Source organism: Emiliania huxleyi (genome assembly GCF_000372725.1).
Source record: "Emiliania huxleyi CCMP1516 unplaced genomic scaffold EMIHUscaffold_247, whole genome shotgun sequence".
NCBI classification, from domain to species: domain Eukaryota; phylum Haptophyta; order Isochrysidales; family Noelaerhabdaceae; genus Emiliania; species Emiliania huxleyi.
Genome location: NW_005200197.1, coordinates 61,566 through 84,875, shown reverse-complemented (window position 1 = coordinate 84,875; position 23,310 = coordinate 61,566). Strand labels below are relative to the sequence as shown.

General features: G+C 64.3%; 8 protein-coding genes across 8 annotated transcripts; 4 read left to right on the top strand and 4 right to left on the bottom strand.

Annotated features, from left to right (window-relative positions):
• Nucleotides 1-606: 606 nt before the first annotated feature.
• Nucleotides 607-1,705, top strand: EMIHUDRAFT_237269 (hypothetical protein; the record flags this gene model as incomplete). Its single annotated transcript, XM_005778364.1, has 4 exons — nt 607-912; nt 981-1,376; nt 1,497-1,551; nt 1,689-1,705. 4 exons carry the CDS (start codon nt 607-609, stop codon nt 1,703-1,705), a joined length of 774 nt encoding a protein of 257 aa, XP_005778421.1.
• Nucleotides 1,706-2,555: 850 nt separating this feature from the next.
• Nucleotides 2,556-4,221, top strand: EMIHUDRAFT_443525 (hypothetical protein). The gene is made up of 3 exons (XM_005778363.1): nt 2,556-2,676; nt 2,797-2,849; nt 2,956-4,221. The coding sequence occupies exons 1-3, from the start codon at nt 2,605-2,607 to the stop codon at nt 3,938-3,940; spliced, it is 1,110 nt and encodes a 369-aa protein (XP_005778420.1). The 5' UTR covers nt 2,556-2,604; the 3' UTR covers nt 3,941-4,221.
• Nucleotides 4,222-4,241: 20 nt separating this feature from the next.
• On the bottom strand, nt 4,242-5,552 carry EMIHUDRAFT_237267 (hypothetical protein; the record flags this gene model as incomplete). The annotated part of the gene is made up of 2 exons (XM_005778362.1): nt 4,242-4,419; nt 4,732-5,552. 2 exons carry the CDS (start codon nt 5,550-5,552, stop codon nt 4,242-4,244), a joined length of 999 nt encoding a protein of 332 aa, XP_005778419.1.
• A 580-nt stretch (nt 5,553-6,132) lies between these two features.
• EMIHUDRAFT_115305 (hypothetical protein) lies at nt 6,133-6,479 on the top strand (the record flags this gene model as incomplete). The annotated part of the gene is made up of 2 exons (XM_005778361.1): nt 6,133-6,393; nt 6,426-6,479. 2 exons carry the CDS (start codon nt 6,133-6,135, stop codon nt 6,477-6,479), a joined length of 315 nt encoding a protein of 104 aa, XP_005778418.1.
• A 2,162-nt stretch (nt 6,480-8,641) lies between these two features.
• Nucleotides 8,642-9,631, bottom strand: EMIHUDRAFT_315231 (hypothetical protein; the record flags this gene model as incomplete). The annotated part of the gene is made up of 2 exons (XM_005778360.1): nt 8,642-9,220; nt 9,287-9,631. 2 exons carry the CDS (start codon nt 9,629-9,631, stop codon nt 8,642-8,644), a joined length of 924 nt encoding a protein of 307 aa, XP_005778417.1.
• A 4,721-nt stretch (nt 9,632-14,352) lies between these two features.
• Nucleotides 14,353-14,763, top strand: EMIHUDRAFT_73737 (hypothetical protein; the record flags this gene model as incomplete). The annotated part of the gene is made up of 1 exon (XM_005778359.1): nt 14,353-14,763. The coding sequence occupies one exon, from the start codon at nt 14,353-14,355 to the stop codon at nt 14,761-14,763; it is 411 nt and encodes a 136-aa protein (XP_005778416.1).
• Nucleotides 14,764-17,315: 2,552 nt separating this feature from the next.
• On the bottom strand, nt 17,316-17,843 carry CYP7 (peptidyl-prolyl isomerase; the record flags this gene model as incomplete). The annotated part of the gene is made up of 1 exon (XM_005778358.1): nt 17,316-17,843. One exon carries the CDS (start codon nt 17,841-17,843, stop codon nt 17,316-17,318), a length of 528 nt encoding a protein of 175 aa, XP_005778415.1.
• Nucleotides 17,844-19,843: 2,000 nt separating this feature from the next.
• EMIHUDRAFT_237259 (hypothetical protein) lies at nt 19,844-21,889 on the bottom strand (the record flags this gene model as incomplete). Its single annotated transcript, XM_005778357.1, has 5 exons — nt 19,844-20,185; nt 20,334-20,514; nt 20,656-20,775; nt 20,973-21,130; nt 21,386-21,889. 5 exons carry the CDS (start codon nt 21,887-21,889, stop codon nt 19,844-19,846), a joined length of 1,305 nt encoding a protein of 434 aa, XP_005778414.1.
• Between the last annotated feature and the right edge of the window lie 1,421 nt (nt 21,890-23,310).

The following is a 23,310-nucleotide window of genomic DNA, read 5'->3' as shown; positions in this document are numbered from 1 at the left end:
ACGCCTTGCGACAGCCTGTCGGCGCTGCTGACCGTGCCCTGCTGCACAGTTGATCACCTGCATAGCTCGCGGCCTTAGTATCAAGCATTCAGTGACGACCTGATCGTACGGTCAGTAGGAAGGTGTCCTTCCAACGTGTGCACGCTTCTGGCGCAATGCGCGTCGCCTCGGATTGGCTGCTGGCACTCTCGAGGCTATGCCTACGCAGCCTCGCGCGCATGGGCAGTCAAGAGGGACCACGCACCTTCTCAGGACAGCGCCGGTACCTCTCTCTTGGACCGGCAAACTTGGTGGTCTCGTGTCACCAATGCACGTATTGGGAGCGCGACTGCCTTCTGTGAACACGGCGCGCAGCCTGTTCTCAGTACTTCTCAGAGCGCACACAGCGGAGGCGCAAAGCGATAGCGTTTCCCTCGGGTTGAGCATTTGAGCTGGGGACCGACGCCGTGTCCCGAGAGCGTGTGTCTGGCGGTCGGTCAGGTCTCACAATACATACCGGGACGACGGCCGTGCCCGGACCTCGCTCAAAAAACGGTGTAAATGCTACATGATGGACGCGTCCACCGCAACCAGACGTTACGTCGCGTGAAGATGCCCGCCCCCGGCATGGCCGCGCTCGACCTCGAGCGAGCGATTGGTTTCAACGGCGGCGCCGATTCGCCACTGCACGCGCTCGGTGACGGCGGCACAGGCTATGCGCACGCCTCCGGTGCTTGCGTGGTGCTCTCCGACCTCGCCGACCCGTCGCGGCAGCACTTTCTGCGCGGCCACTCGGAGGACGTCAGCTGCCTCGCGGTGTCCAGCTCGGGAAGGTACGCCGCTTCGGGGCAGAACGGGGGCGAGCCGGACGTGCTGGTGTGGGACCTGTCAACGCAGACGCTCGTCTATCGTCTGCAGGCACTGTCCTCCCGTGTCCGCTCTCGCCACGCCGCCGCCGCCGCGCCCCTCATATCCCGCACTGCAACCAATGCCCTTCGCAGGAGCACGACCACGGGGTGCAGCTGGTGTGCTTCTCAGACGACGAGCGCTTTCTCCTCACGGTTGGCGTGAAGAAGGACGGCAAGATGGTGGCGTGGGACCTCGTCTCTGGTTGCATCGTCGCGAGCGCTCTCGCCGGCAAAAACAACGCGGCTGCCACCTGCGCCTGCTGGGGCGGGCGCAAGAAGGACGTCAAGCGGCGTGACACGATGCAGCTCCAGCTGGCCACCGGCGGCGAGGGCTTCCTCAAGTACTGGACCCTCGATCCGGCGGGCGGGTCCCTCTCGTCGGAGGAGGCGACCACGGCCGTCTCGCGGCACGTCACCGCGCTCGCCTTTTCGCACGAGCGCGAGTACCTGTACGCGGGGTCGTCGTCGGGCGACTTCGTCACGATCCTCGTCCGGAGCTTGCTGATGCACTCCGTCACTGCCGCCGCCTCCAACTCGGTCTCCGCCCTCGCGCCGCTGCCGCCGGTGCCGCGGAGCCTCAGCGTGCTCGGCGGCGACGACACGCTGGAGCGCCTGCTCGTCGCGGGCGGCGACGGCTCCTGCACGGTGTGGCAGGGAGACGGGCGTGCGTACCGACGGACGGAGTCGCTCGAGCCTAAGCTCCCGGGCGCCATCTCCGCGCTCTCCCTGCGCGTTCGCCACCCGGCGGCTGGCTCGACACTGCGGCTGCTTCTCGGCACGCGCCGCGGAACCATTCACGAGGCGTCGCTCGCGCCTAATTCACTAAGTAAATCGCGCTCTACATGCGCTCTACAGCGCTCTACAACGCAGGCAGTCCGTCCCGCGCCGGATGTAGAGCTCTACAGCTCTACAGCGCTCCGGCTGGGAGAGGGGGGGGGGGGGGTGACAGAGAGCTCTCGGGTGTGGAGGCACTTGGACGTTCTTGCGGGAGGGCTCGGCTTGCTGCTGCTGCGAGACGGGAATTCTTTTCTTGCCGGTGTGTGTGCCAGTCCGCGCCAGCCTCTTCGCATAGAATTCTTTTCTTGACGCAAGGCTGTAGGGATCCACCTTGCTCGCAGTGTTTGCAGACGCCTCTCTCACTCACCCGTTCATGGCGGTCGATCTCTCTTCGTACGGCGGGCTCGAGCCAGAGCACAAAGCGCGCATCCGTCGTTAAATGGGTGGACGCAAGACTCTGAGATGCCATTGGGCGGCCTGTAGGAGACAAGACACTCAGTCAACTCGGGAACGCTGTGTCACTTCTAGCGTTGGGGAGGAGACTCTTTTACTTTTTGTTTATCGGGCTCGAGCGAAGAAAAAGAAAAAACATTCGGGGGGGGGGTGTCGCGTGCTCACCCTTTACAAAAAAGTAGAGTGTAGAGCGCTGTAGAGCTGTAGAGCTGTAGAGCGCTGTAGAGCTGTACCGGGTTGAGCTCTACATCCGGCGCGGTACGAAATGCCTGGAGCGGCGCCCCACCAGCGACCAGGGCCGCACATTGCTCTCGGTACCCCCCCTGCACTTCTAAGTTCGTCCCTGCTGCAAACGGGAATTCTTTTCTTTCCAGCCTGTGTGCCAATACCCCCCCTCCTCTTCGCATAGAATTCTTTTCTTGACGCAAGGCTGTAGGGATCCACCTTGCTCGCAGTGTTTGCAGACGCCTCTCTCACTCACCCGTTCATGGCGGTCGATCTCTCTTCGTACGGCGGGCTCGAGCCAGAGCACAAAGCGCGCATCCTCAAAATGTCGGATGTGAGCGCTCGCCCAGCTGCCTGGCTCCAGCGCGCTGCGCACTGCAAACTTTCTCGCCTGCCGCCGCCCAACTTTTCAGAGAGTGGCTGTGGCTGACTCCGCGCATCCTCCCCACCGTAGATCTCGCTGGAGACCATCACGAAACGCTACACGCTCGGCGCAGAGCTCGGCCGGTGCGCGCTGCCGCCCCTCGGGCACTCGCCGGGGCCCCGCTGCGCGGTGGGCGCGCAGAGGCTCAGACGAGCGAGGCTGACGCCCTGCCCCGCCCCCGCGCCGCAGCGGCCGCTTCTCCGTGGTGAAGAGCGCGACGCAGAAGAGCGACGGCGGCACCTACGCCGTCAAGGTTGTTGAAAACTCGTCGCTCAGCGACGAGGAGAACCTCGAGGCGCTCGAGACGGAGGTTGCCATCCTGCGCCAGCTGCAGCACCCGCACATCGTGGCGCTCAAGGAAGTGGTGACCACGGACAGCGACACGTACATCGTGATGGAGCTCCTCTCCGGCGGCGAGCTCTTCAACCGCATCGTCGACCTCGGCCCCTTCGTAGAGGCGACGGCAGCCGACCTGTTTGCGCAAGTCTGCTGCGCGATGGAGCACCTGCACAGCGCGCAGATCGTGCACCGCGACATCAAGCCGGAGAACATCCTGTACACGGAGGAGGGGGGGACGTCGGTCAAGGTGATCGACTTTGGCTACGCCGGCGTCTGGTCGCCGGAGAAGCCGCTGACGGGCCTGTGCGGGACTCCAGACTATGTCGCTCCCGAGGTGCTCACCTGGTACGACGACGAGGATCGGGGGAAGGAGTACGGGAAGGGGTCGGATGTGTGGTCGATGGGTGTGCTGCTCTACGTGATCCTCTCCGGCTGCAGCCCCTTCTCCGCCGACGAGGAGGAGGCGCTGCTCGCGCAGGTGGCGGAGGCCAAGTACGAGTTTTACGAAAACGAGTGGAAGTCCGTGTCGGAGGATGCGAAGGACCTGATCCGGAAGATGCTGGTGGTGGACCCGGAGGTGAGGCTGTCGCTGGAGGGGGTGATGAGCCACCCCTTCCTCGCCGAGGCGGTCGGCCGCTGCAGAGCCAACCTCGACGACGCCGCCGCCGCTGCTGACGCCAAGGCCGAGCCTCCCAAGGCCGAGGCCAAGGCGGCGACGCCAAAGTCGGGCGGGAGAGCGGCGCAGGACGCGGCAGCGGACATAACGCTGCAGCCCGCGGAGGATGATTGCGCGGTGCAGCAGGTGAAACCGGGCAGTTGCTGCGTGATCAGCTGAGGGAGGCACTAGAGCCGCTGTAGCCACCCGCCCACCGCCCGCATCTGGGCGCGTTGGGGGGGAGCATGGACCCTTCGTGCGGACTTGCGACCCATGTGTGACGCGCGATCCGCGGCGTGTCCTGCCGAACGCACCCCTGTGTGCCGCCGGCGGGCCTATTTATCTCGCCCGGGTCTCGTGTGTGTGTTGGAGAGCGTTCGCGAGCGAGAGAGACCGAGACCTTACAGAGTAGAGTGGATCATGTCGTGGCAGGCCTTTGTAAAAAACCGTTCGAAAGAAAACTGCGAGGACGGCCGACGACTCACTGATCGAAAAAGGGCGACTTCTTGCCACCCGCGGCGCCACCCTGGCTGCGCCTGTCTGCGCGGACTCGTGCCGCCATGGGGACTGCCGCGTGCCGGTCTGCGTCTGGCTCTGGGGTTGGGCCGACTGCGGGGTCTGCCGGCTTTCCGCCGACGGCCGCCTCCAACTCCACGGTCCTCGGAGAGGCCGCACCGCCGCCGGCACCGGCGCTGCCACCAGCGATGCGGGCGCTACGGGCCCTTCTGCCAGCGCTGCTGGAGTCGCCACCACTGGCGTTGCCACCGCCGCCGCCGCGGCAGCCAGCGCCGCCACCCACGCCGCCGCCGCTGCCGCCGCCGCGGCTACTGCCGCCGTCGCTTCGCTTTTTCTTCCCTCTGCCCGCTCCCTGTGCCTCCTGCTTGGCCCGCTTGGCCGCCTGCCTCGCCGCCGCCAGATGGTGAGGGAAGGGACCGTTGGCGACGCGGCTGCCGGACGCCGAGCGAGTCCACCCCGTGCTCTCGCGGTTCGCCTCCCACTGCCTCCCCACGTCGGTGAGCACGGTGGGTGAGGCGTGGCCCGAGAGGTCGACCGGCAGCTCGTGCGTCAGGTAGGTGCCCTGCAGGTCGACGCTAGCTCGGACGGCGCGAAACTGCACGCCGGCCTGCGCAGCCTTGACCGCCGCGGCGGCGAAGGCGGGGTCATGGAATGCGCTCGGACGCACGCCGTGCTCGACATCGGAGCGCTGCACGACGAGGATGACGGAGGCACGCGCCCCTCCAGCCACCAGCGCAGCGAGCGCGTCCACGTGCCGCGTCGCTCGTGCGGAGACGGAGTCAGGAAAGTAGCCCCAGCCGTCCTCGTACACCATGTGGCAGTTCTTGACCTCCACGTAGTGGGGCGAGGCGCTCTGCTCGTCGAGAAGGAAGTCGACGCGCCCCGAGTGGCTGCCGGCGACAAAGTTGCGTTCGGCACGCAGCTCGCAAAAGGAGAGGTCGCGGAGGCATCGCGCCTCGAGGAGCGCACGCACGAGCAGGTTGGGCCGGACGGTGTTTGTCGAGGCGATGATGTTGGCGCCGCGGACGCCCAGCACCTCGATCGCCTCCCACGAGTAGCGCAGCTTTCGGTCGGCCTTCTCCACAGGGAGGACCCACACCCGTGCGCCGGGCCGCACGAACGCCTCCATCCGGCCGGGATTGATGCAGTGCGCGAGCACGCTGGCCGGCTGGCCGTCGAGCGCAACCTCGGCGATGAAGCGGTCCCGCCGGTCGACCAGCGTGCCGCGCTGGAGCGGCGCGTGATACGGGACAAAGACAGGCTCTGCGAAGCGCATCGTGTGTCACGTGTATTTTTTCTTCCAGCCTTCAAGGAAAACAAACGAAAGGCGCACATGGCATATCGCTCTCGGACCCACAGACATCCCGCACACCCGTCTCCCCCCCCCGCGCGCGCCCCACCCCGGCCGGGAGAGAGGGGAGTGACAGTTTGGGACGGCGACAGAACGAGTATGTTGAGTCCTGGCTCAACAACGCAGACAGATAAAGGACTGTGGGTGGTCCGGCCCGTCTGAACCACACGTGTCCCTCCATTCACACTCTCCCAGTCCGTCCTGGTCTAGTGCCCGCTTCTCCGCCCGTCGTGCTGAGTTGGTCGCACCTCCGTGCATCTTCGTCCTTTAGACGTTTCACCTAGAGCAAGCACAGAGCAAGCAGGGCGGCACGCCCCCAGGTCCACCCGCCAGCCGGGTGGGGCTTGCACGTGGCAGCGACTCGACTGGTCGCGTCAGCCCTTTTGTGAAGCCCCACACGCTATCCCTGCTCAGGCCATGGCCCATGCCTGACACGCCCACCAAAAACTTGGAGCATTCCGAAACTCGGGATCTCCTGCAAGGCGCTAAACAGAGTGCTGATGCAATGCTGACGGAGTGGAAGTTCGTTCCGGCCACCGCCCTCGACGGGCTCGCGGCGAACCTAGCCACTCTCCTTGAATGGAGCCGACTGCAAGACACCGACGGCATCGGCTTCTTCTTCATCACAAATGGCGCTGTCTACATGGACAACATTGCGCCCACCGTTTGCTGCACCATCCCCGATGCGGTGCGCTGCGCGCGCCACGAGCTGAAGCAGCTCAAGCCGCGTGACTTTTCCGACTTGCTCGAGTTCGTCGCCGACACAGTCAGTCACCCACCGCCGACGACTTTGCGCAGGTCGTAGCTGTCCACAAGTCGGTCAGTGAGAAGCAGTCTTGTAATGAGCTGTGAGCTGTACACGGAGCGAGGGTCTGTACCGAGGCGTACAGGAAGGGTACAAGCAAGACTACATCAGCCAAGCCGCGGTTGAGCGGACGTCCGACAAACAGAGCAATAAGTAAGCCGGCCTGACACGTCCCGCACATGTCCCTGTTCACACAGACATCTCGCTAGGATAGAGACGTCTCTCCCTCTCTCTCTCTCTATCTATTCATGAGGAGGGCGTTCACACTCCCAACACTCCCCCATTGTCTGCGCGGTCTTCAGATGCGGCAGACAACACAGCGGAGTGTGATCCCAGTCAGATGGGAAGTGAATCTCCTTCACCGAGACGTGAGCGTGAGCACCACGCCGCGAGTCGCGAGCAGTGCCGCGACCCCCCGCGAGAGCCACAGACTCTCCAGTGCATGTTCCATGCCCCATCGAGAGGGACATTTTCCTCTCTATCCATGTGAGTGACTCGACTACGTCGAGGGGGGGGACGTCTGAACCACACGTGTCCCTCCGTTCACACTCTCCCAGTCCTTCCTGGTCTAGTGCCCGCTTCTCCGCCCGTCGTGCTGAGTTGGTCGCACCTCCGTGCATCTTCGTCCTTTAGACGTTTCACCTAGAGCAAGCAGGGCGGCACGCCCCCAGGTCCACCCGCCAGCCGGGTGGGGCTTGCACGCGGCCCACAAGTCCGGCTCATTTTTTCTTCTTGTGCTCGCTGGATAGGGTCGATTCCGCGTGTATATTTGTGTGTATGCATGTACACATGTGCATGTGCATGTGCATGTGTTGTGCTGTGCGCCCGGGTGATTTTTTTCTTTCTTTATCGTGCTGGGAGAGTGTTGCTGGCGTGTGTGTGGTGGTGATCGTGTGTGTGTGAGAGAGAGAGATTTTTGAAGACTGTGTGTGAGAGAGAGAGAGAGAGAGATTTTTAGCAATACCAAACAACTCTAACACTCACACGTCATTTGGGGCCTGGCCCTTCACGCGCGCGCGAGACGTGCAGACAGGGTTGCCAGGTGAGAGCGAATGGCGCGGTTCACGCCTCGCACAACAGAGAGAGAGATGCGCTCTACATGGTGGGACATAAAAGAGAGCGAGTACTTGGGCGAGTAGGCCGTGCGGTCAACGCTGCGCGCGCGCGACTTTGCGCGCGAGGCGGCGCAGCTTGAGAACGGCGGTGGGCGAGAAGCCGCCGCCGAACGTCTCGTGGAGCAGCAGGTTGTGAAGTTGTTGCGCTTGACAAAGATCGCGTCGTGGTAGAAACCGCGATGCGCCTTGACGTAGCCGTGGCCGGTCTTGTGGGAGAAGGGTTGGCCGGGCTGCCCGCGCGCCTTGTTGTGTGTGTGTGTGTGTGTGTGTGTGTGTGTGTGTGTGTGTGTGTGTGTGTTTGTTTGAAATTTTTAGAAGCCAACAAGAAATGTGTCTCTTCTTCTGTGTGTGTGTGTGTGTGGCCTGTGAGGGGAGCGTCTATAGACACCTACCTCACCCGACACCGACCCCACACACACTCTCGTCCGAGCTCGCGGCTGACTGTGTGTGACGAGTTTGCGAGAGGAGGAGCAGCAGCCTGCTCTAGCCTCACGCGTGACGTGCCCTATCAGGAGGGTGGGCAGCGAGCCAGTCTAGACCAGTTTAGATCACTGCTAACACCAACCAGATTACTCTGTTACTCGAGTATTTGTGCCCCATTGGGGGGGGGCGGGGCAGGGCAACTTCATCCCCGCTCGCTCCTTTCACCACACACCGACCGACTGAAGGACCTCCGTCCGCAATGCACATGCAGCCGGGCGCAGTTGTGCTGGACGCGTCGATGCGAGTCCTCCGCGACACACACCGGCGGTCGTGCCCGAGCGCGCCCTCGACAGAGGCTCACCCGCAGCGGCAGAAGCGGAGGGTGGTGGGGCGCGAGAGAGCAGCTGGCTCGGCGTGCGAGAGAGAGCAGCAGGCTTGCTGGTGGTCGCTCGTGCTGTGTCCGACTGACGGCCGCGCGGGCATCGCCGGAGAGTCCCAGCAAACGGGCAACGCAGCTTGGAAGCTGGTGAGAGCTTGGCGGCTGCTCAGGATCGCGCTGCTGCCGAGCTAGTCAGTGGTCACGGTCCCAGCGTGCACAGTCCAGTGGCCAGTGTTCCATCTGTCGAGTGTGTAGCTTATGCTGTCGAGATCAATAACTTCGTGAGACACCATCACGACGACCCAAACTCGGCCTCCCACTCTGCGTACCGAGACCCGTACTGCGACACGGTGGGGCGGGTGCACGCAAACGCGGCGCGGAGGTCCTCCTCTGTCACACGCTCTGGCTGAGGCAGATCCGCCACTTTGCCACTCCCCATGGCCGCGTCAGCGGCATCCAGCGTCAGGAGGAGCTTGCGGAGCGGCCTCATCGCAGCCTCCTTGCAGACGAGCACGAGGTCCGAGCCGGAGTAGCCGTCTGCCTGATCCGCAAGGCCGTCGATGTCCACGCTGCGCTGGATCCTCGCGGGCGGCAGCGTGTTCCGGAGCATCTCCGCCCTCGCCGAGGAAGACGGCAGCGGCACGAGGACCCGCTTCTCGAGCCGGCGCAGGAGCGCCGCGTCGAGCTCCCACGGCAGGTTGGTCGCGGCGAGGACAAAGACCTGGGCCTCGTTCGCCATCAGGCCGTCCATCTGCACCAGAAGCTCCGTCTTCATGCGGCGCGAGCCCTCGTGCTCGCCCGAGTCGCCTCGCGCCGACATAATGGAGTCGATCTCGTCGATGAAGATGGTCGACGGTGCGTGGTGGCGCGCCTGCCGGGGCCGGCGGGTGGGTGACAAAGGAGTTTGGTGGCGCCACGCCGCGCTGGGCGCGCGGACCAGGTCGAAAAGGACACGCACGAGCTTCTCCGAGTCTCCCCGCCACTTGGAGACGATGGAGGACGCCGAAATGTTGAAGAAGACGGTGCTGCACTCGGTGGCGACCGCCTTTGCCAAGAGCGTCTTGCCCGTCCCCGGCGGGCCGTAGAGGAGCACGCCCTTCCACGGGGCCAGTAGCCCTGTGAACAGATGAGGCCAGCGGAGGGGCATCACGAGGGACTCCTTCAGCACTCGCTTGACGCCCTCGAGCTCCACGATCCGATCCCATCTCACATTTGGGTTGCTCTGCACCATGTCCCGCTGGATCACCGCCGCCAGCTCGCGCAGCTCGGGCGAGGCGGCCATCCCGGGCGGCAGCCCGGCCTTTTTCAGCCGGTGCTCCCACGGCCCTGGGGCCTCCTCCGCATCGCAACCCCCGTCGCCTCTGCGCGCCGCAACATTCGTGCCCGTGAGGGCGAGCCCCGCCGGCTCGACCGCCGCCGCCGGGTCCTCCGCGACGGCGGCGCTCGCTGCCAGTCCCTTCGGCTGCTGCGCTCGGCCGCTGAGCCCGCCTCCGCTTACAGCAGTGAGGGCTCGCTCGGCAGCGGAGGCGCTCGGACCTCCTTCGCCCCGCGTCGGCCGCGCACGCCGGCCGGCAGCTCCCGCCCCACCCACAGTGCCGTCGTCGCGGTCATCGACCGACGAGAGCGTTTCTCGCTTGGTGGCCGGGCGCGCCTGCTTTGGCTTGCTAGCCGCAGCTGCCGCATCGACACCGCGCCGCGAGGCCTGCAGTCAAGCAGCGAGGGAGTGTGGGGCGGCAGATTGCGGAAAGGCGCAGCCGCGGATGGATGGGCGGGCGGGCAAACCCGAGGCCCATGTGGGTCGACGCGGTTGGAGTACGCGGAGAGCTTCTTGACCAGCTTGGCGCGACGCGAGAATCGAAACTCGTAGTAATCCTCCCACTCCTGCAGGATGGAGACCAGGTCGACGTTGTCGGCAGCCTCGTACTGGGAGAGCGTGACGCCAGACTCTGACTGGAGCGCCTCGATCGAGCCCACGTAGCCAGACTGCGCGAGGTGGTGCAGGACGAGGACGATCAGGCTCTTGCCTCGCTCCGCACGACGCCGCTCGTCGTGCAGCCGGCTCTCGTGCTCGACGCGTTTGGCGGCGGCGAGCATTGTTCGGGTCGAGCGAAACGAACTAGCGAAAAACGGCGCGCGTTGGGACGCCACCCAGCCGGATTGGTCTTCTTTTTTTCATTTTACACTTCCGGGTCGATATTAATTTCTTCCTCGCAGGAGCGCTTCGGCGGCTCCCGTGGTGTACCTGTGTTAGAGTGCCAGTGCGCGCCAGTCCCGTAAAGAAAGACAGACAGAAAACGGACAACCCAAGGGAGACCTGTGGTAAGAAAACAGACAACCCATCCCTCCCTTGGGTGCTCTGTTTTCTTTCTTTTAGACCTGTGGTAGTGAGATGCCAGTGAGAAACTGGAGGCAGGTCGCCAGATATAAGATGAGACCGCCAGTGGAGTAGGGGAGTCCACCGAGCACCGCGCTGCGAGCCTGTCGCTGTCCCTTGTCAGGGGAGCAGGAGAACTAGGAGAGCGCAACCAGTAGCCAGTAGGAGGCCCGCGCCTGCCCCCGTGCCGCCGGGTGCAACTTTGTCCTATTACGAGAGGGGAATCCCTGGGACCCTGTCGTGTAGTCGAGGGACTCGGTAGTTGTGACCCCCCTGAGTGAGGACAGGAGAGAGAGAGCTTTTGTGGTGTTGGTGTACGCAATAACGGGACAGGGTAGTCGTTCTCTCTAGCTCCCCTTCTAGCTCTTGGCATGAGCTGCGCTCTGGGCCGGCGCGGGGGGCCCAGAGGGTGTCCATGCGGGGGGGAGATGGGGTCCCATGGCCCGCCGCAGGCGCCGATTTTTTGGAGTTTTTTCTTTATTCGCGATTTTTTACTTGTTTTCATGGGAATTCGGCGTACTTGCGGCCATGCTATCACGCCTTGCGACAGCCTGTCGGCGCAGCTGACCGTGCCATGATGCACAATTGATCACCTGCATAGCTCGCGGCCTTAGTATTAAGCATTCAGTGACGACCTGATCGTACGGCCAGTAGGAAGGTGTCCTTCCAGCTGCGTGCACGCTTCTGGCGCAATGCGCGTCACCTCGGATGGGCTGCTGGCACTCTCGAGGCTATGCCTACACAGCCTCGCGCGCATGGGCAGTCAAGAGGGACCACGCACCTTCTCAGGACAGCGCCGGTGCCTCTCTCTTGGACCGGCAAACTTGGTGGTCTCGTGTCACCAATGTGGGACCAGTGCGGCATCGCGCCATCGACAGCTCTGAACTGCGCCTCACCACTGACCGGGAAGGCCGCCAAGTGGGCCAGCACAGGTCGCACATTGTGGCAGCAGTCAGCAGTGCATGGCTGATAGCTAGAGCAGCAGCGTCAGGGTCGCAGGGTCGGATCGTGTCAAGCCTCTCGCCCGGCCGGCCGCGTGCAGACGTCGGCCTGTCTGCTGTCTGCAGTGATCTGTCGGCGGTCAGTACGACCGATCAGGTCGGAGTTTTCTGATGGTTGGAGGGTCTATCTGTATGTAATCCTCGAGATCTCTCCAAATCTGCCCTCTGATTAACCTAGCTTAATCGGGAAGTCGGTGCTCATAGAGACTCATAGAGCCGGAGCCCCGTTTCCGCACTGCTGCGCGGCGCACGGTGTGGGCCGGGGGCCCCCGCGCCGGCCCAGAGGAGCTGCGCCCTGTGAGCTGTGTCCGACCCCTTTTGCGCAGCAACACCTTAAACTTTTAGGCCCTCCAAATTCGGGTCGGAGCGTAGCGGGCGGAGTGGGCCCCGAGTTTGAAAAGGGCGACGGACGCTTGCGTCCTAGCCTCCAACAACGCCTCCCTCCCCGGCGCAGAGGGGCCCCCGGAGGGATGCTCAACCGCTCCACGCCACGCCGCTTGCGGCGGTCCTATTCCCAGCTCCGCTGAGGGGCCATCCCAGAATTCTTTTATCCTCCCTTCTTTTTTTTTTGCACGAGTCCGCCCGCTGTTGTTTACTCGTAGCCGCTGTGCCGCTGTTCTCTGGCTTTGCCCTTCCAACCTGGGGTTCGCAATGTACGATGACGAGGCCGCCTCACCATCGATTCTCTGGGAGCCGGGCGTCGCGCTCGTCGACAAGAAAAGGCTGGCCGTGAGGAGGGCGTCTGTGGTGGTCTTCGCTCTGCTCGACGCTTGCGGCACATTTGCGCTTCTGCTCCAAGAGACAGACGGTGGCTTCCCAAGGTCGCTCTCGGAGCTGCACGAGCGATGGGACGAAGAGCTGACGCGTGAGGAGTGGTTCGCGCCGCTCGTCTCCAGCCTCGCCTTCCAGCTGCTCGGTGTCGTCGGCGCCTTGCTGCTGTGGCGGTGGCCGCTCTGGGCCTACTGCGGAGGGATCCTCGTTAGCCTGGGTGCGTTGCCACCACACACGTCGGCGTCGGCGCCGCCGCCAGACAATGCCAGATCGATGACATTGAACGTAGGCGCGCGGCTCTGCCTGCTCTTCGAGGCCGGCCGCCGAGAGAGCCTGGTCGACACCTACACGCTCGTGGTCGACTTTGTGCTGCTCACGTGCTGCGTGCTGCTCCAAATTTACATCTTTCAGGCCGCCTCGGGCCTCGCGCTGCTCATCGGGCGGCTGAGGCTTCAGCGGCTCTTCGCGCCGCGTGACGCGCCGTATCGCGCAGCGTCGCCCGAGCGCAGCGGGAGGAGACAGGGCAGCGGTTATCGGCGGGACGGGCGGAGGTGAGGACATCAATCTAGTGGTAGTATCAAAAATAGATCCGATCACCGCCCCCATCATCCTAGTCCACGCCACATGCAGAGACAGGCACCCACGACGCACAGGAGAACACGGTGACAACACCCGCACAGAGCGGCGTGGCGCGGTCGAACGATTAACGCAAAACCAAATAAGAGTCTGCAGTCTCTCTCCCAGATTGAGAGAAATAGAGACCGCCCCATTGGCATTGCAAACGACGTCATTGCATACGACAGATTACAGTCCACACAGAGCTCCGCGTTTATAGAGCCGTATGTGCGCACCACGCGAGTTCGGTGCAAGCCCGCACCCTCAATCCACCAAGGCGTGCTCGTACACAGGCCACAAAGGGAAAGACCTGGTGTCCCCAATGGCTCATAACTTGCTGCATCCGAGCGGCGCCGAGGCGTGTGGCCCGGTGGAAAGAGGGTGAGGTACCTCACGAGATCGCCTCGAGGTGATGTGCCTCGCGTCTCGCCTAAAGGAAGCAGTGCCACCTGCGATGAGACGCTGGTGCCGCCTCAAACGCCGCGGTGCGCGGTGTCCCTCCCCTCGCATCAGCCGCCTTTACTCGCTCCACCACTCGACGAGCACGCGCACCTAGTGCACAGCTGGGCGTGAAGCGAGGTCCAGTGGCACCAACCATCTCATCTAATCCGAGCCCACGCAGCTTTGCAGCGACGCACATCGCACCGCCAGAGCGTGCCGTCGAGCGAGACGTTGGCAGTCAGTCTCAGCCCGCGGTCTCGCTCGCGCCGCTCGGCGCCTGGATTTGCGTGTGGTAAATGTCCACAGGCTCTCCATCGTCGCCGGGTGCGAGGAGACGGCGCGCGTACAGAGAGCAGCCTCTAGCCCAGACTTTTGGCCTCGGCTGCTCGATAAATCGATATGACAATGACATTCAAGTCACCCATTTCTGACCAGACCTCTCACGAACGAACGATGAGAGCCAGGGAGATCGGCCCGAATAACCTTGACTCGGCGCATTGCAGCAGCAAAATGAGAACTGTTCGGGCTGAGTGCACATGCGACTCGGGCTGCGGTTCTTTTGCGGTTCTGGGTTCAGCCCTGAGGTGGTGCCGAGGGCGAGGTGCGGGCGGCGGAGCAGTCTGGGGTGGACGTGCAGTCGAGGGGGTGGGCGGAGCCAGCGAGGAGCTGTAAGTTGGAAACCGTGGCCGCGCTGGAGATATGCGGGCGCGCCGCTGCAGGTTTTGCCCTCCGCCCGCCGGTCCAGGGAGGTTGCTTGTAGGAGTCAGGACTACAAGCAACAACAACACCCAGCAAACGACCATGGCACGCACCAAGCAGACAGCACGCAAGTCGACCGGCGGCAAGGCGCCCCGCAAGCAGCTCGCCACCAAGGCGGCGCGCAAGTCGGCCCCGGCCACCGGCGGCGTCAAGAAGCCGCACCGCTACCGCCCGGGCACTGTCGCGCTCCGTGAGATCCGCCGCTACCAGAAGTCGACAGAGCTGCTGATCCGCAAGCTGCCCTTCCAGCGCCTGGTGCGCGAGATTGCGCAGGACTTCAAGACCGACCTGCGCTTTCAGTCGTCGGCCGTCGTCGCGCTCCAGGAGGCGTCCGAGGCCTACCTGGTTGGCCTCTTTGAGGACACCAACCTGTGCGCCATCCACGCCAAGCGCGTCACCATCATGCCCAAGGACATCCAGCTGGCCCGCCGCATCCGTGGCGAGCGCGCGTAAGCGTCCGGCTCATCCAAACCCCGGTGTTTCTCAACACCACCCTTCCTTTTCCATCCTATTGCGGTTGTGGCACCCGTGCCCTGTGGGCTGCCCGCGGTGTACGACCGTTTGTCGAAAGGAGAATGGTGTGATGTGCTAAGTGTATAGTGCGCGACGCGGTTTACATTTATACTCCCCAACACGCGGCTAGCCAGGCCTGCCTGCTACACGATGGCGACGTTCTCGGGGTTCTGTCTGCGTGCTTTTGCTGCCTCCCGCTTGGAGTCCGCAGTAAAGTATGCCGGCGGGCGGGGACACGAATGGGGGAGCTGAACGTTTCCGCAGGCGAAAGGACAAGATTTAAAGGAGAATGCTGAATGGTGTGATGTGCTAAGTGTATAGTGCGCGACGCGGTTTACATTTGACAGTTGAAAGAGACTACTCCGTTCCTTTGCGCGTTCGAAAAACCCTGTGAGCAGAGAGTCTCTTCTTGTGAGCAGTTCGCGCAGAAAAACACCTCGGATCTGGCTGGCGAGGTACTCCCACGCCTCTCGGGGTTTTTGTCTGGCCGATGCTGGGGCGAGCCTCGGCGAGACTGCGTCAGCTGTTCCCACAGCAGGCTGGAAGTACCTCGCCTGCTCCGGATGGGCGATCGGTTCAAACAAAAAACAAATTCGTCGCACGCCAGACCGCGCGGCGGATTACTGCGCTACTGGACCGCAGTGGGCGCCAGGGCGCCTCGCTGCTCAGAGCCCGCAGAACATGGGCGAGCACGGCTACGAGCTGCGGCTCGTGAGCGGCCCCGAGCGCGCAGACCGTCCGGCTCGCATCCCGCTGACCACCGGCAAGGTGATCCGCATATGCCGGGGCGACGGGAGCTGCAGCAGCTCCGCCGACCCGCTCACCCCGCAGACGCAGCCGGTCGCAGCCACGTTTCTCAACGCGCCAACTCTCTCTGCGTCGCCCGGCTTGGTCAGCCGCATGCACGCGGAGATCTGGGTCGACGACAGTGGCAGCGTGCTGCTCGCTGACGGCGGGCGCTCCTCCCTCAAGGAGAGCGTCAACGGAACAGCGGTCTGCGGCGAGCTGATCCCTCCACGCGCGACGTTTCCCGTTCCCGCCGGGGCAGAGGTGGAGTTCGGCGCGCCGCACCTGAAGCGCCCAGGCCGCTGCAAGCGCCCGGCGGAGTTTGTCTACCAGCTTGTGCGCACTCCCTCGTGCGTTGCAGGCCCGCCGCCACCGCCGCCGCCGCCGCGGTCGTTTGCGGACCTCCGTCGTCTGGCGGAGGCGGGCGTTGGTATCGGCGGCGTGGAGGGCGCTGCGGAGCACCCGGTGAGGCGAGTCCACCCGCGGAGTGGTGGCGCGGCTGGCAGAAGCACGCTGCATGAGGCGGCACCGCTCTCTTCCCTCACAGCGGCGGAGGGCGACTGGCCGCCTCGACGGCCGGAGAGGCCGGAAGCTTGGGCGTGGCCGGAGCGAGGTCTCCCCTCCGACCTCTGCGCCCTCCTCGGCTACGCGCTGCCGAGCCAGGACGACCCCCTCTCCCAGAGCCAGCTCTCCCAGAGCCAGAGCAGCCCGGGCGGCGGCACGGGCGGCCTGACCGATGACGCGGTCGTCAAGATCGAGACGAGCCGCGCGGCGGTGCTGCAGGCGCTCGCACTCGCGCTCGCTTCGCTGCCGTCGCCCCCCGCGCTTCCCGACGCGGCCCTCGAGCTGCTCTGGGCCCGCGCCTTCGAGCCTCGCTTCTCGGCAGCCGCCGCCGACGCTGTCGGAGCGCTGCGAGGGGCGGGCGCAGCGTGGCTCGCGGACGCCGCTGCCGGCTTCTGGCGGCAGCAAGCGCCGGCGAGGGCCGGCGCGCGCTTGGCCGACCCGCCTCCTCGCCGAGAGGAGCGAGCGGAGAAGCGGCCCGCGGAGAGGGGCAGAGGAGGCCGCGTTGCCAAGCGAGGCAGAGCCCGTTGAACGGAATGTACTGAATGCGGCGTGCTTGTGCCGCTGCGCCTGGAAGAGGCGCGCGAGGATGTGGTGCACAGAGGTACAGCACGTACGTGTCAGGGCGCATGCCTCGTACGCGGCTCCGATTTGTACGCGGTCGGGTTGTCGTTTGGGGTGTGCCGGGGCCCCGGGGCGGGGGCGCCGGCGCCCGCGCACGCGTACCGGCCTCTCCTGTATTGTATTCACTGATTGTATTAATATACCGTCCCCCCTCCCAGTCGCGCCGGCCGGGGGTCGCGGTGTCTCTCGGAACTCTCTGTTTGTGGTCTGTACTCTCTCGTGTGTTTTTGCTTGCACGCCGGTTTTGCGTCATTTTCTATTCATGCGCATGTACCTACCTAGATATGGGATGCTCCAAACTCGGACTGGCAAGCCCCGCCTTGAAGGCCAAGTGGCCCCCAGGAAGCGCCAAGGCCCCGCGGTCCCGGAGCTGGGCCGAGCTCTGCGATGAATTCCTTAAGGTGTGAGGTGCCGGCCGGGCCCTCGCGCCTCGACTCCCCCTCCCCCGGCTTCTACGCATACATGCTCGAGGCTCCGCCGCGGTGCGTGGTGAAGGCGGCAGTGTCTCAAGCATGCTTGAATCAGCGAATTTGGCCGCAGTCGGAGATCACGATTGGCTTCGAGGTCTTGCCCGACTGCGAGCCGACCGCCTCGATCGTCTTGACCACCTCCATCCCGTCGATCACCTCGCCAAACACGACGTGCTTGCCGTCCAGCCAGTCCGTCTTGACGGTGCAAAGGAAGAATTGCGAGCCGTTGGTGCCGGGGCCCGAGTTGGCCATCGAGAGGGTGCCAGGCGCCTCGTGTCGCAGCGTGAAGTTCTCATCGTCAAACTTTGCGCCGTAGATGGACTCGCCGCCGGTGCCGTTGCCCTTGGTAAAGTCGCCGCCCTGGCACATGAACCCTGGGATTACGCGGTGGAACGTCGAGCCCTTGAAGTGCAGCGGCTTGCCCTCCCGGCCGATGCCCTTCTCGCCAGTGCACAGGCAGCGGAAGTTCTCCGCCGTCTTTGGCACGGTGTGGGCATGCAGCTTCATGCGGATTCGACCGGCTCGCAGCCCGCCGATGGTGATGTCGAAGAAGACCTCCGGCGAGAGAGGGTGGGGCATCGGGTACCTGCAAGCCGGCGCGTGGGAGAAGAAGAATTCCGCGCGAGATTTCCGGGGACGATCGCGACATGTCAGATCGATCAAGTGGACCGGGCCCTCAGCGCGGTGGAAGGGGAACCAGCGAGGGTGGCCGTGGAGAGCAGCCTAGCGCACACGTTGAGGAGGCTGGGATGCCGAAGTGACAACCCGCTGGAGTGGAAGCCGAGCTGGGACTGGGAAAGGGAGCTCTCGGACGAACTAATGATCGAAGCATATCTAAAGGCAAAATGGAGGTGTGGGGTGGAGACGGTCACGACAGCGGGGTGGGAAGAGAGCAAGAAGGGGCCGCTCAGACCCGAGGCGTGGAGAACGACCGAGGGTGCGGTGGCGCGGCGCCTGCCGCGGCGCCTCCGCCCTCCATCTCCGCCTGATCTCCGCCTCCACCTCGTTTTCCGCGTCGGGCACTTGGAGCACTTGGTCTTGGAGCGTATAGTTTGCGGGGTTCGCTCGGTGATCGAGAATCGGTCCACCTTTTCTCTCCGGTAAAATCGATGTATATTTTCTGTTGTGTTCGCGTCTTTCCTGTGGAACGAGGTCCTATCATATCTCACGTTATCACGAGACACTGTGTGGCGGTAAAACGGCCTATCAGAGGGTAGAGCTGTCAAACGTTAACTTTGGGCCTAACAGTTGCACTATTGTTGGCTAAAATCCTTAACGTTGTTCAAGTGTTCATCCCAGCCCATGCTGTTACTGTTTGTTACTGTTGTTACTGTTGTTCAGCGGCCAGCAAGCAGAAAACGGCAAAAAACCCGGGTAAAACCCGAAAATACCTGGGTTTTTCCAGGTATTTTCGGGTATAAGCTGTGGTCCGCTGTTTTCACGGTGCTCAGCACGCCCCTCGGTTAAGCTGCGGTGCAAAACTCTGTTTACCACCTTCAAGCACACCCCCAAGACTCCCCCAAACCGCCCAGGATGAGCTCCTGAGGTGCCAGTCCGCCCGAGATATGACCGGTTGAGGTTGGGGTTCCACGGTCAGGATGGAGGTGCCGAACTGGATGGGGGTCAGCCGGGGAGGCTGTTGTGGCGCACCGGACCGCCCCCCAGCACCGTGGCCCACCCAACTGCATCCATGGGAGTCACAAACGGTGCTGCACTCGCGGCTGCAAGCACTCACGACACTCAAACCCACCACCTGCCTCCTACCCTGTACGAGGAGCCATTTCACCCGTGCAACATCTGCACAGGTGTACCGCCGACGCTCCAGCGCCCGGCCCCTACTAGAGTAGTCTTGTGGGACCCACAAACGACCAATACATCCACTCGGGGCTGCAGCATGTGTCCGGGGGGGGCATCCCCGTGAAGCAGCCAGCAGGTGCCGGACATGGCGTTGGCCGTCTTGGACCGAGATCAGGGCGCAACTGCCTGTCTCATGGGGCTGAAGGACCGTCATGGGGTCGGCTTTGATGCTGCCAATCAGTCGGGTCGATAGGTGGCGCCCCAGCGAGATGCGTTGCGGGTGCTCGGCGTCGCCTGCTTTGAGTGGCCTAAACGCACTCGCGGGAGCCAGAGAGCAAAGGTGTGCGCGAATTGAGGCTTCTGAGCAAGCCCAGGTAAGCCACAGGACCGGCCATGTGCGTGGGTAGTCGAGCGGTGGCCGGAGGCAGCCTCCAGGAGTGGCTCTCAGTTCGGCACCTCGGTCTCGACCACGCCCAGACTGGGAGCGGACCACAGCTTATTACCCGCACTGGACACTAGAGATCGTCGTGGGTCACTGCCACAGGCCTTCCTTATTGTTGTTCAGCCGGCCTAACGTTAGCTACTGTTGTTGGGGAGCCCAACTGTTGTTCTGTTGTTACTGTTAACACTAGCAACACTGTTCAGCTCTTAACGTTTGACAGCTCTAATCAGAGCTTTCTCGCTCTCGGGAAATTTCAAGAGAAACACCGGGGACCCCCGCCACACACGAGATGACCCTTGGACGGCAGCGCGACAAACATCTCAACAACACGCCCAGACGCTCAAGCTTCTCGCTGCCCGCCCTCTCCGTGCGCCTCCCACGGCCTCGTGAGCACGTCGCGGATGATGCGCCGCTGCGCCGCCTCGTCGCTGTGCAGCCCTCCGTGCAGCCAGCCCTCGTGCCACTCGAGACGCACGCGAGGCGTCTCGCCGCGCTCGACGCAGCCGCGCTGGTACGCCTCGAGCGCTTGCCGCACGTCGTGCGGGTCGGCGACCGTGTCGCAGCCGCCGAGCACGACCAGCGCGTCGCAAGGCAGGTCGGCGGGGTGGATGTAGTTGTGCGTCCACCAAAACGTGCGCCGGAAGCAGAACTGGACGGACGGCTCGAGCACGACCATGGCCCGCTGCACCGCGTGCACATAGTCGCGAGGCCACCGCCCGCCTACTCACTCTCGCCGCACCCTCGGCGCGCGCGCGGCCCGACCGCACCGCCGCCGCCCGCCGGCTCGCGCCGCAGCAGGGCGGCTCGGCGTACAGAAAGTTGTGCAGCACATCCCCCGACGAGAGCTCGAAGCAGATCGGGTCCGAAAAGACGGCGGCGCCGGCCAGCTCGGGCGCGCGCTCGAGCACGGCGCCGAGCAAGCCGCTCCCGACCGAGTTGGCGAGGAAGGCGGCGCGCGCACCGCAGAGCATCCCGCGCAGCGAGACGACCAGCTCCGGCAGCTGCAGCGGCCTGTCGCACGGCGAGAGCCGCACCTAACGGCGCACACCGCGAGCACGGGTCCAGAGGGCGTCGACGAGGGGCGAGCGCTAAGGCGGCTCGGTTCTAGCGGCTCGGGGAGGGCGCGCCGAGGGCGGCGCCGCGACGGCCCACGTCGGGAAGATTGGAAGGTAGATCGCGCCGGCGTGCATCTCCGCGAGCAGGTCGATCGTGAGCCCGTACGGGAGGAAGCCGAGCACGCCGTGGAAAAAGACGACGGGCATCGGAGGCGGCCTGGGGCGAGGGGGCGCCGCGACGCGTCAGCCTAGCTCTGCGCAGCGGCGGGGGCGGCCTCGCGATCGCGCCCGCTCTCCCGCCGCGCGCTCCTCGCTGGCCTGGAGGCACGTCGCGGGCGCGTCAGGGGCGTGTGGCAACCGCTCACTCTGTGAATAGACACCGTGAATAGTCAGGGGCGTGTGGCAACCGCTCACTCCCGCCGGCTTACTCTCCCTGCCGGCCTGTGCCAGTAGCGCAGGTTCCCTCTGCGGTGCAGGCGGAAGCCGCGGCGGCGGAGGCTCCTTCCGGTGAGCCGCATGTTGGACTGCAGCACGAGGTAGAAGAGCAGCGGCTTGTGGCACGGCGTCAGCGCCTGCCGAGTGTACAGCATCCAGCCTCCGCCGCCGCCTCCGCCGCCGCCTCCGCCGCCTCCGCCGCCTCCGCCGCCGCCTCCGCCGCCGCCGCCGCCGCCGCCTCCGCCGCCTCCGCCGCTGGCCGCTCCCGTGGCAAAGCGGCTGCCGAGCGCGGCGGAGAAGTCGTCGATGAGCGCCGCGACGGCCGCCGCGCGCGCGGGTCCCAGCTCCTCGCCGATCGCGTCGTAGATGGTCCAGCCCAGAAAGGACGTGACCTGCTCTCGCGTCGGCATCTGGCCATGGAACCAGCGGCGGAGGAGCGCCTCGAGCTGCGCCGGCGTACGCTCCTTTGGCAGCCGCCGGTAGTAACGGAGCGCGATGGCCGCATCCGCGTGGCCCAGCCGCACCACGTGCGGCGTCGCCGAGCGCACGCGGAGGTAGTGCCGGCTGGCGAGGCACCAGAGCAGCTCCGCGAGCGGAAGCGTGAGCACGTACAGCAGAATGTTGAGCGGCCAAGCGACGGAGAGCCAGCGCCACATGCGGTAGATTGCGCCGTCCTCCGCGCCGACGCTGCACGGTAGCGCCTCCCGGTCGAAGAGGCCACCGCAGCCGCTCGCACCCGCAGCCCTGACCACGCACCTCGCCGCCTCCTCGCTGCTCGGACCGTGCCGAGCCTCGGGCAGGCGGCCAAAGCCGTCTGCAGGCTGCAGGCGACGGCGCAACGCGCGGGCCAGCAGGCGGCAGAAGCGCGTCGCGTCGTTGGTCGTGTGAGTGTCCATCGAACCTCGGCGAACCAGTCTTCGAGAGAGAGAATTTTACGACCAAACTCCCTCGCCCGACACTGGAAGAGAGAAAGCGGATAGCGAACACAACACCCTCTCCTCACATGACAAACGATCCCACGATTGCGAATGTGGGGACTACATGATTACAGGAAGGGTGGAGGGGCCCGTCTGCAGAGCTAGGCGGCGCGGGCACCCCCCACTGGGGCCGAGGACAAGAAGCCGTTTGTCGCTTGCTTGTTCTTTTGCTTGTTGATCCAGTCGGTACGCTCCTTGCGCGCCTGCTTGTTGATGTTGTCGGCGTCGCCCGCCACCGCCGCCTTGGAGTCTGCTGCGTGTGGTGGACGACGAAGGAGGAGGCGCTCGCCGACGCCGCCCCGTACACCGTCCGGTCCACACAAGAACACAACGCACGCTCTCGCATTACAAGGGACACTCTGTCATGTCATGTTCATGTTCATGTTCATGTCGGGGAGGACAAGACAGACCCACCGAGCATGGACAGCCTCAGAACTCGAACCCGAGCCGGCTCGCTCCCGCGACACGGGATATGGCAGGCACGACTCGGCAACCGCGAGCCGCTCACTCCCCCAGTCCCATTCCATCATCTTCCCCGCCTCCTCCACCGAGCGGATCCGCTCCCGCGCCGCCTCTCCCACCACCTCGCGGTCGCGATCGCTCATGCACATTTCGAAGGAGCACCGGAGCCACTCTCGGAGCGCAAAGTCCTCCTAGTCGGCGTCGGGTCCCGCACTGAGCCCTGGTGTCGAGGTGTCGAGGCCCGGTGTCGAGGGTGTCGAGCTGCTGTCGAGGGGCAGAGGTGTCGAGGCCTGTCGAGGCCTGTCGAGGCCTGTCGAGGCCTGTCGAGGCTGAAACCATGCTTGTCCGTGTCATCTCGTCCGTGTCGAGGAGTGTCGAGGGGTGTCGAGGGTGTCGAGGGTGTCGAGCGTGTCGAGCATGTCGAGCGTGTTGAGCGTGTGTCGAGTGTTGTCAAGGTGTTTAGCGTCTAAGGTGTCAAGGTATCCAAGGTGGCAGGATGCAGTTGCAGCCCATAACAAAACTTGGGCAGCAGTTGCAAAGCTGTTTCATCCCTTAGTTGCAGCCTCTCAGTTGCACCCCTGGTGATGTAGCACAACCTGTGAGCACAATCAGTATACTCTGTGCGGGACATTTGAGGACATCAAGCTCACTAGTGCCAGGAGTCATTGCCACTGCACAAGGTGCTGTGCAGGCGCAGCGCCTAAGGCTACAGCACACCCCATGCAGCAGCGTCGCCGCTGCAGAGTCGCTGCTGCACTCGCCTGCGCACACAGCGCAACTGACCACAGCGCTCATGGCACAGGCTGGTGCCATGAGTCAGTGGACATTGCCACTGCACAAGGTGCTGTCCAGCAGCTAAGGGCTACAGTACCCCATCG

Bases quoted from the DNA above. Each gene is read 5' to 3' on its own strand.
- EMIHUDRAFT_443525 (XM_005778363.1), top strand. From the start codon at position 2,605: ATGGCGGTCGATCTCTCTTCGTACGGCGGGCTCGAGCCAGAGCACAAA. The intron at 2,677-2,796 runs GTGAGCGCTCGC...TCCCCACCGTAG, and splicing joins GCATCCTCAAAATGTCGGAT to ATCTCGCTGGAGACCATCAC. The intron at 2,850-2,955 runs GTGCGCGCTGCC...CCCGCGCCGCAG, and splicing joins CTCGGCGCAGAGCTCGGCCG to CGGCCGCTTCTCCGTGGTGA.